Genomic DNA, 10637 nt, shown 5'->3' on the forward strand with positions numbered 1-10637 from the left:
GTTTTCTTTGCTGGCAGTGCTCGGTGGTGTTGCCTCCTATCCCTAGGGCCAGCTGAGCCTCATCTCAGAAACAGACAACCAAGCAACATGAGACAGTCCCGGCCAATGCAGCCCATCCATACGTGTCCTGCACGCGGTGCTGCCTTACACCATGCCCAGCGTGTGCCCAGCGCTGCCTGGTCCTATGCACACCCCGCATGTGCCCTGCACCCCGGGCAGCCTCACCTGCCCACCCCCGGACATGCTGTGTAGCTCGTGCCACCTCACCCACCCCGTGTGTGCCTTGCATCCACTCCTGCCTCCCCACGCGTGCACGTTGCCCATGCACCCCATCTGCGCCGCCGTGTCCTCCAACCCCTGCAGCGCTTCTCCCTCCGTGTGCTGTGCACGCACCCCGTACGCCTGCCTTGCAGCTGCCTCATCACCCAGAAATGTGGGGGAGGCTTCATTCTTGCATGAAGCGTTCAGAGCGTGCCTGGTGCCCCCCTCCCCGCTTCGCCCTGGTTTCCCCCCAGCTCTCCTCCTTCCTGTCCTCCCACCCCTGCTCCAGCTTCCTGCCCTTTGATGTGCCTCCCCTCCTCTGCTCCAGGGTACGAACTGCTTACCGGGTGGAGGTGACTTCTCCCCACCCCACAATTAGGTGCAATTATAAGGTTACGCTTTTCCCAAACCCTTGCTCTGGTGTGCGTTGAAGGTGCATGGGCTCACGAGCAGAGTCCTGCTCCGGGCTAACGGCAGGCGGGACGTGGAGCAGGGCCCTGGTCTGTGCGGGTGAGCAGTCCCAGTGGGTGCTGGAGGCTGGATGACAGGAGAGTCCTGGCAGTGCTGGGGATGGGGTGGCCGCTGAACACGGCCTGGCCTGGTGGCCCCGAGCAGGGACTCAGCTGCAGGAGCCCGAGCCTGCTCCATTCCAACCCAGGAGTAGCAGATAGATACCTGGGTGCTTCCCGCTGTGGTCAGGCAGAGCCCAGAAATGTGCCCCTGGGGAAGGCGCAGCCAGCGCTTGCGTGGAGACAGGTCCCAGCGCCAGCAGCGAGCTCGGCTGTCAGCTCTCGTCATCTGTGCTTCAAGGCACGCGGTGCCTCAGCACCCATGGGTTGCCCCTTGGAGGAGTGAGGCTCCACACAGCGCCGTCCCTGAGCTTCTGAAGGTGCTGCCTTTGGCTGGAGGTGGGACCCCTGTGTGTCCTACCAAGACAGAGGTTTGCTTCCACTGCTCTTGGTGCTGGCTATGAGGGAGCTGATGGCTACGGCAAAGCCCACCCCACATGTCATCCCCGCTCTTGCTGGGGCTTAAGGAGTGTCGGCTCCTGGTGGCTCCTGGCTCCTCATCGCTTCCTGGCCATGTCCCAGGCGAACGCATGCTCCTGCAGCAGATTTTGTGGAGCATGGCTGGGTGAACGCCTCGCTGCTCTGGTGTGACTTTAGCTGCAGGGTGCTGGGAGCCAAAACTGCACTGCCCAGTCACCTGGGCACATCTCTGGCAGGGCCAGCACTGCAGGGCAGCCCTGGGGTGCTGGGCAGTGCCTGGAGGCCAGAGCGAGCACGAGGCCCTCCTGCTGCAGCAGGGTGAAAAGCTTCATCAAAACCTCTCCATTCAAGGGCAAAATGCTGCCACCACAGCAAGGGAGTCCTCGCTCCATCCCATGGGAGAGTGCTTCATGCGCAGGTGTGGATGCGCACACGGACACACTTCCCCATGTCCTCACACACACAGGGCAAATGCTCTGCTGTGGCCAAGGCTGGCCATTCTGCAGTGCTTTCTCCTCTGGTTGCTCTGCAGGATGCAGGCAGCCAAACTCAGGAGAAAAACCGAGCCTGCTGTCTGCTGGGGGGTGGGGGGGGTGGATCTCACCTCTGCAGTGCACTACAGCATGGCAGTGCTCGTACCATTCAGGTCAGGGTGCCTGTCCAGGGGTTTTCTGATTTCTAACCTGTTTGTATCACAAGAGGTGCAGATGAATGTGGGGCTTGCAGAAGGTCTGCAGGACACCTCTGACTTTGACATGGGCAGCCAGAGCAACCCCATCAGGGACACACACATGGTGGCTGCCAAACCACTGAGGGAGCTGTGTGCAGGCTCCCCTGCCCCATGCCAAGCGCTGCCGGCAGGGCGGTGGAGTGGCAGCTCTCTCGGTGCTGCTGGGTCTGCGTTGGATAAGCCACGCTGAGCCCTGATGGCCATCGAGGTCCTGGGAGCACCTCAGCTGCGGCCGTGTTTCAGGGCACACCTCAGCAGCAAGGCCCCAGTAAGGGAGAGGACTGAGCTCTTTGTGGCTCTTGGGGTGGCATTTGGGCAGCCAGGGGCTCCAGAGTGTGTGTGTGCATGTGTGAGTAAAGCACGCGGTGCAGCGTGTAAAAACACACCTAGAGAGAAAGTCTCAACAGAGATTAGATTAAAAGAAAATGTAATTAAACACAGAGAGCATCCTGTCTGTTACTCAACCTTCCTTGCATAACTCTCGGGACTCGCTGCCTTCACAGATGGCTGCTCTGCTGTCAAAGTCATTTGCTGGGCACCTGTTGGAAAAACTGCCAGGTCAGCACAGAACTAATTGCACCAGCATCTTTCCTAGTAGTGAGATTTAAAAATCTAGAGGAAAAACTGCTGAGAGGTCTTGTAGCTCCCCAGGTGAGCCTGCAATACCTCCCGCTACTTAATTCTCCCCATGTCCTCCTGTAAGCAACTGTGATGGGGACCACAACATTGTGGTGGCCCGGAGGGTCTCCAGGGCTCAAGTGGCCCCTGGCAGTGGAGGTTGCACATCCCCCCTGGGAGCGTGGTGATGGCTGCTGCTGGGCCAGAGGGAGCAGGACAGGAGCCGTTGCCGTCCCCAGCCCCTCTCAAAGGCTGCGGCAGTTCTCCCCTTCCCCTGCTGTTTGCACCCAGGGCTGAGGCTCTTGTGAGCAGCCAAATGGCAGAGAGCTCCACAGCTGCAGAGCGATACCCAGACACGTAGGGTGCCTTTGTTTGCCTGGGTGAGCAGCCAAGTTGCAGCCCATCTCCAGCTTCGTACCAGCTGCAGATCGAAGGCAGCTGACTGGCCTGCCAAAAAAACAAAACACGTCGAGGACCAGGGAGTGGTTTGTGCTAGTGCTGAATAATGATGATCCCAGCACGCTTATAAAACGACGAGGCGGAGAGCTCACCACAGAGCTGTTTCTTGCAGCCCTGGTCCTCTGCAGAGCATCACTCCGCCTCATCAGCCAAGGTACGTTTCTGAATTAAGAGATTCAAAATGGGACCTGTGCTTGTGTCCGCAGTGGGGCCCATGCCCTGCGGCTGGAGACAGACTGGGCTTTTCTTTTAAACTTGGGGAAAATGCTACTGCTGCTCCTGTGGAGATGTTTCTGGCCAGGGAAGCAGAGCAGCCCCATGCTGCAGGGTCTGTAGGTGCCAACCTGCCCCAAGCAGACCTCAAAGCACATGGGCAGCATCCTGGCTCCAGGGGCTGCTTGGGGGTGAGCAGCACAGCTCCTGCCTCTGCTCCACAGGAGAGCATGTCCTTTCCCTCCTCGCAGCATGCTTTTGGGGGTTGGTTCATGTTTTATTTGGTGCTGATTTGAGTCTCAACCAACTTGCCCACCCTGCAGTGCTGTGTACATCCTGGCACACGGAGACCCCCCAGAGGCAGCTGTCCTGTCCCTCCACTGCCTTGCAGGGCCAGGCAGCCCTGGCACATGTGGGGATGTCCCTCTCACCATGCAGGCTCTTGCACATGTACACTGCTTGCTTCCATGACCCAGGGCCCCGGCTCTGCCCTGGCCCTGGAGCATGTTCCTTGTGCTCCAGCATTTTATAGCAAACATCTCTGCATTTCCCCTTACCTCAGCTTTGGGCAGATGATGATGCTCCTGCGTATCCTTGGGGGTTTATCACCCCTGTATCTTGCTAGGTGTCAGGTGTGGGTGATGGGTAGAGGTGCTCTCACCAGGCATTGCCTTGCTTCCCGCAGAGCTGCTGGGCACAGCTTGAGCACTGTGGCTTCGTGCTCTTCTCATGATCCTTTTCTCCTTGCCGTGTCCCCGAGGTGCCCTACTGCAGCTGTCCTGTCCTTCTTGCCGTATTTCACACAAAGTTCTGCTCCAGGGAAGTCCCAGCTCAGCTATTTTCCTCCTCCCCAGGTCTGTTTCCTGCCTGCATCCCAGTGCAGCCATGCTGGGCACAGCAGTGCGGCTCTCGGTCCTGCTCGGCTTCCTCGGCTTTGGGAAAGGCCAGATGTTTCACATGGGACCATGCCCAGATCCACCAGTCCAAGAAAACTTCGATATCAACAAGGTGTGAAAAGCTTTCTAAAAATCTCACGGCGGGTAGCGAGTTAGGCTAAGGGGGCATGGGACCGATGGCAAACTGTCGGGGGCGTGGGGGGGGGGCTGGCAGATCTGGTCTCGATGCCTTGTGCCAGAGCTGCCGGCACAGGTCTGCAACCCCGCTAACCCCCTACAGCCTCCTGTGCCATGGAGGTGGATGCTTGAATGAACCGAGCAGTCAAAACGGTGCCAGCAAACACGCCGTGCTGCTCTGCCTCAGCCCTCTTGTGCTAAAAGTGTCTCTCTGGACTTTCTTCTATCAGTATTTGGGGAAATGGTATGAGATAGAGAAGCTGCCATCAAGTTTCGAGAAAGGAAGCTGCATCCAGGCAAATTACTCGTTGAGGGAGAACGGGAAGTTCAAGGTGATCAACAAGGAGATGCTGTAAGTGTTTGTGTTCAGGCCATGTCCTTGCCACAGAGGTGGCACTTCTGTCACCTCTCTTGCCATCCTGGGTGGTCATTTTTTTTCCAAATTGCCTGTTTCTGGATCTGGGGGTGCTGGGGAAGGCACCATGTGGTTGCAGTAGCTCTGCTGAGGTAATGGGCTTTGCTGTGGTTTCGGCAGAGATGTGGGTCTCTGCTTTCTGCTGGTGCTTCCCTGGGGCTCACCAGGTGCCTGTCTCATTGTCCAAGGTGAGTAGTGAGAAAATAGATCAAATGCACATGGTGACTCCACTGTGAAAGAGCCTGGGTTTCTCCCCTGACTGGTTTGTGATCCCCAGTGATGGCTGAGAAGCCAGATGCCCCAAGTCCCGTCCAGGGAGGGTCACAGGGCTGGTTATGGGACGGCAGCCACCAGCTTGCGCCCCTGTGTGCTGAGAGGTGCCTGTGCTTTGTCGTCCTCTCTGCTTCGGAGTAAAGGGAAGCAATGCAAAGGGTCAGGGAAGGTAAAGCACGTGGGTCGTTTTTACTTAAGCAAATATTTGTCAGCCTTTTTCTGGAGCATTCACCTTGCACTGGTAGTAACTGCTGCGTAAGGGGATCAGCAACCATTGCCAGTTTAAATCAGTGAGCAAAGTGAATGCACTGATTGTTCCCTTTATTGTACTTGGTAGTTGGCAATTATGCCAAGCCCTCCTAGCTTTTCGCATGGACAGATGCAGATATTAATTCATCTGTTTCCATCACCAGCCCCGGCTGTTGTGGGGTGCTGCTGTGAGTGGCTGAATGAATAAGAGGGATGGAGCGGGGAACGCAGCGCTGTCCCCTGCGCTCCCTGGCATGGCATGGGGACTTTGTTCTGGCTCACAATAACAACAACGTAGCAACACATCCCTCGTGTCCGGCAGAGAGCAGCGTCCATGCTGCTTGCTGACCATGCAGCACTGTCTGTGCAGCTCCACTGCTAGGGCAGCGCCTGGCAAACAGCTGGCCATTTATTTGCGCCTGCATTAATCTGCAGAGATTAATCTGACAGTTGGTGTCACCATTTCAGCAGCTCAGGACCCTAAAATGTCAGGAATGTTTTGGGTCAGGTGTGCACTGTGCACGGCTCCAGCATCAGCCCCTTGACCTCTCTCTGCTGCTGGCAGCATTAGCTTCTGCCTCCTTGGGTGTTCCTGTTTCACAGGGAAGCATGAAACTTTCCTGCCCCACAGGCAGCGTCCAGGTCTTGAGGCATCTGGGGAAAAATGCAATTATAAGACAGGCAGCCCAAGTCGTAGGGCTTGCTGCCAGCACGGCAGTGCTCTGAACCAGCAGCGAAACAAACCCTGGCTCACCAAGCAGCAACAGGTAATTTGTGTGCGGAGGAATGTGCCGTGACCTGGAAAAAATGCAGGTGATTAAACAGACGTGAACACAGGCCTTCCACAACTAGCAGAAGTTGAGCTGCTCCCTGGCACATCCAAGATCAGTGCTGGGGTCCTCCTGCCCTGTGCAGAGGGGTCTTGCTCTCCCTATTCTCTGTCACTGTCGCCCTGGCACCGAAGTACACCCTGCTGGCAGGGGCACTTGGAGAGAGGCACCCTGGAGCGCTGGGGTGGTTTCACCTAGGACAGCACTTGCCCCACTGTGCCTGGCCCCGGACCTGGTGTGCCCTGGGTGCTGCTGAAACTGTCCCCAGGGGCAAGCTGTCCCTCCGGGGATGCTTGTGGTTAGCTGGTACATGTTACAGCCACCTCTTGGCAGGTGGATGTGTCAGGAAGGATGATTTATTGGAAGGAAAAAAAAAAATAATTTCAAATTCACCTGATTTTATTTCTTGCCTTCTCATTCTCCCCTTAGTTCCAATGGCAAAGTCAATGAAGTTGAAGGAGAAATGATGCACATGGATGTAAAGGAGCCGGCCAAGCTGGGCGTCCGCTTTAACTGGTGTAAGTGTGTGGCTGGGAGGCTCGCAGCCTCCACCGGTTCCCTGGTTCCCACTGGCCTCAGCAGCGCAGGAGGGCAGCGCCTGCATGAAGCAGGCACCCCTGCCATGTCATCAGGGGTGCAAAACTAGCAAAGCAAGAGGCAAAGCTGCCCCGGTGACTTCAGCACAGCATGACAGGGCAATGACAAAACATTAGGACAGATGTTGTGACCAGCAGGCAGTGGTTTGGTGATATTTATACATCATTTACACCAACAGCCCCAGCAGTGGTGGAGCATTCTTCACCAACTGATCTCAAAGCCAGAAAGATCAGCGGCATTTCCATCCCTCCAGGTCATTTCACAGATGCAGACAGGGAGGGGGGGAGGTGGGAGAGGCAGCCCCACAGCTGCTGCAAGGGCCAAGAGTAGGCTTCTTTTTCTGAACACAGCAGTAGAGCTACCAGCCCACCCTGCCTCTGCTTACAAGCACCTTTTAATAACCTTTAATAATGTGTTTTTGTGTTTTCTTCCCTTGTCAATGTAACAAATGACTGGGGCCTGCCGAGGTGCAGTGCATTTTACTTAGGTTGCAGAGCACTTTCCTCTGTCCGCAGCAACACTTGGAAAGTGACCAGAAGCCTCCTCTTGGCTCCCTTTTTATTCTGCTCCCTCACACCTGCTCCCTCACACCTTTTCCTTGGCTGTTTCATAGCACTCACACAGAAGAGTTATTAGGAGAAATGGGTGGAGCAGAGGTACTTGCAAAGGACACTTACTGTTCATGAGCACAGCCAGACTTAATTATGCGCTGCTAAGGCATCACCCGCGGCCATTTTGCCCGCAGAGTGTGCAACCCCTGTCATCCTCACTGGACACGAGCCCCAGAGAACAGCACCCAGCATTCCTGAGTGCGTCAGAAATAAATCCCAAGGCACTTATGCCGGCCCGCTGGACCCAACTCTGCTTTCTGCCTGGCAGTTTGAAGCTGGAGTGGCTGTACTTCATCAGAGCAGATGCTCTGGGCATAGCAGCCTGATGGAGAACAGAATTTGACTCACGTGGCTGGTGCTGGTGGGATGGGCTGAGCCATACCGATTCCCACCGCCCAGGCTCCCGCTGGCTGTGTGGGGCAGTGGGTGGTGGGGAGGGAGGTGGTGGTTCGGACTCCTCAGATCACTGGTGTCAGCTCCCAGCCCTAGGGCTCCTTCCTGACAGCAAGCACCCTCACACGGGTGTGAGCTGGGCTGGTTGTTGGTGGCCCATCCAAGCTGTTCAGGTCATAGTCTTAACTTTCCAGCAAGACCTCTGTGGCTTTCTCGAGTCCCTCTGGGCAGAACAAGGAGACCTGATAGGCTTTTATAAATTACAGCTCCCTGTACTGACCACAATTATGTGGCTCAGGAGCAGCAGAAGTGGGAACAGCACCAGGAGCCGTGGCTCTAGTGCTGCAGAGCAGTCCAGAGTTGGTCACCCATGGCATTCACTGTGCCCTTCTATTTCCTAGTCATGCCTTCTGCCCCTTACTGGGTCATCTCCACCGACTATGAAAACTATTCACTGGTTTACTCCTGCACCAACATCCTCTGGCTCTTCCACGTTGACTACGCCTGGATTATGTCAAGATCTCCTGACATGCACCCAGAAACCGTGGAGCACCTGAAGAGCGTTCTCCAGTCCTACAAGATTGACACCGAGAAAATGATGCCCACGGATCAAGTTAACTGCCCTCCTGAGATGTAACTCCCGGCACACAGCGACACAGCGCCAGGCCAGCGATGAACTTTGTTGCTTTCTTTATTATCCATTAGAATTTCTCTATGTAATAGAGAAATGTAATAATCCTTTCGCTAACGGTAGTTTGCCAGCCCTGAGTTACTCCTTGCTGTCGTTCCCTCTATCGCTCTCCCCGCTTTTTTGTCTCGCCCTGACTTTCACAGTGTAACTGACTGATTCAAAGCTAATGGGTGAAGAAGAGAAACCGTGAAGTGCAGATGCCCACGGACCAATGTAACTGCCCTCCCGAGACGTAACTCACGGCATGCAGTCACACAGCGCCAGGCCAGATCTGCTGTTGCTGTGAGTCCTCCAGGATGTGGATGGGAAAGGGTATGAGATGTCACGTGCAAGTATTAGTCCTGGGGAAAAACCTTTCATCACACAGCTCCAGGTTTATTTCCCATTTTAGTCTCGATGCTTCTGGGCCTGCTAGGAGTCTACGGTGTCTGAGCTACATTGTGGGCACTGCCTTCCCAACGGCAATGCCCAGACACGGTGGGTCGGTCCTACAGCCTGCGAACCGAGACCGGGGGTCTTGAATGTTTTCTGGTGCAGAATGTTGCTGCCAAGTCAGAGGACCTCCTTGCTAGAAATCAGATCTGGCCCTTTGTATTTAAAGTCTAAAAATGTCCAGAAATTCAGCATCCCTCCACTCCCAGTGTCTGTATGTGTCCTGTCTTGCCTCTAGTGAGGCTAGTCCTGCGCTCCCAAGGGGTCAGCTCTGAGAGTACCTGTAAGCAGACAGAAGGAGGCAGGGCTGCTCCCTTGCCCTCTCCTCTGGAGGCTTTTCCCCGAACACCGAGAGACGGCAGGCTCTGCCTGACATCCTGCTCACCGCTTTTGTACGTGCCAAGTGCCTGCTGGCATTGCATCTGCCCAGGCAGGTGTTCACCAGGCACCGCGACAACTCTGCTTGAATAGCATTGATGCAACTCATTAAAAATTAAATCAAAGTATCTTGCTTTGTGGGAGCTTTTGTACCTTCCCAGCTGCATGACCCTTTCGAGCAGGCCAGGGGCTCGGCGTGCGGGGTCTGCCTCTCCTCTGAGGCCAGGGCACCGCCAGAGCGGGAATACAATACAACATAAGCAACCACGTCTGAAGTTAAAGGGTTTGCTCCAGGAGCCTGCAGGTCTTTCCAGCCCCCTGGGGTCCGATGTGCGGGCTTCCCCCATCGCCTGAGCCATGCCAGCAAACCCACGTCATGGCTTTGGCTGGCAGCGACCCCCATCTCCTGCTGCTTTCACTGACATGAAGAAATAATGATGTGGGCATGAGCATACTGTAAATCTGCAGGACGTGTTCTACGCCTGCTGCGGTGGGACCTCGATTGGGGTGGGTGTGCAGCAAAGCGCTTTCTTGCCCTGGGAGGGCTGCAGGAGCTGGGCAGGGAGCCAGCATTTCACTGATCTTGACCCGTCGGAGGAGGCTGAGATGGGAGGGAGGCCTTGCAGGGATCGGAAACAACCGCCGCGTTTCAGCCACCAGCCCTTTAAAGTTCGAAACCCTAACGCCACAGTTCCTGCGACACAGACTCTCACACCCCACCCGCATGGATGAGGGAGGACGCTGCCGGCTGCGCGCTGGCTCCCGCGTGTGTCGGGTTTTGGGGGTGGGTCGCTTCATCGCTGCTCCATCAGGTTCCCATTTTCCTCCTCCTGCGGACGGCGCTGCTGTAGCCCACATCCCCTCGCAGCCGTGCTGCCAGCCCACGGCGGGGTGGCTCTGCCGGGCACCGAGCCCCCGGGGCTGGGAACCTGCCAGCCCCACCGGAGGACGGACACCTCGCCGCCTCTCCGCCTGCGTCACGGACACCCGTGACAAGCGGGTCCGCGCGCGGGCCAGCACCGCCCTTTCCTGCGGGGCACCCCGCGCGCGTCGGCCTCGCTGGCGGGCGGGAGCCCCGCAGGGCCTGCGAGAGCTCCCCCCGCGTGTGGGAGAGCCCCGCCCGCGGGCGCGTCACAGCTGCCCGTGGGGCCGCACGAACCTCCCCGCCTCCTCTCCCCTCCCCACACACGCACCTGCGCGCGCAGGGCGCCTCCCAGCGGGCGCACAGCGGGCGGGGATTTGCCGGTCCGCCGGCCGCCAGGGGGCGTGGCCGCGGCGGGCCGAGGCGGCGGTGGCGGCGCGGGCTCCCCTCTCCTCCCTTCTTCTCTCCTCTCCTCTCCTCTCCTCTCTTCTCCTCCCCGGGCCGGCGGTTCTGACGCGCGGCGGGGCGGGGTGGGGCGGGGCCGGCCGAGGCGGCGGCGGCGG

The 10637-nt window shown here is 57.3% G+C and overlaps 1 protein-coding gene across 4 annotated transcripts in view; it reads left to right on the forward strand.

Annotated features, from left to right (window-relative positions):
• APOD (apolipoprotein D) overlaps positions 1 to 9311 on the forward strand; it is a 20410-nt gene extending 11099 nt beyond the window's left edge. For 3 of the 4 annotated variants that reach the window (XM_049802285.1, XM_049802287.1, XM_049802289.1), the window contains 4 exons: positions 4125 to 4278; positions 4574 to 4695; positions 6540 to 6628; positions 8113 to 9311. In XM_049802285.1, coding sequence (XP_049658242.1) covers positions 4125 to 4278; positions 4574 to 4695; positions 6540 to 6628; positions 8113 to 8348 — 601 coding nt within the window. In that variant the 3' untranslated portion in view covers positions 8349 to 9311. Of the gene's footprint in view, positions 1 to 1862; positions 3212 to 4124; positions 4279 to 4573; positions 4696 to 6539; positions 6629 to 8112 lie in introns of those variants that run through there. The other variant, XM_049802288.1, reaches the window with a different exon arrangement.
• The last annotated feature ends 1326 nt before the right edge of the window (positions 9312 to 10637 follow it).

Source organism: Accipiter gentilis, chromosome 6 (genome assembly GCF_929443795.1).
Source record: "Accipiter gentilis chromosome 6, bAccGen1.1, whole genome shotgun sequence".
In the NCBI taxonomy this organism is placed as follows: domain Eukaryota; kingdom Metazoa; phylum Chordata; class Aves; order Accipitriformes; family Accipitridae; genus Astur; species Astur gentilis.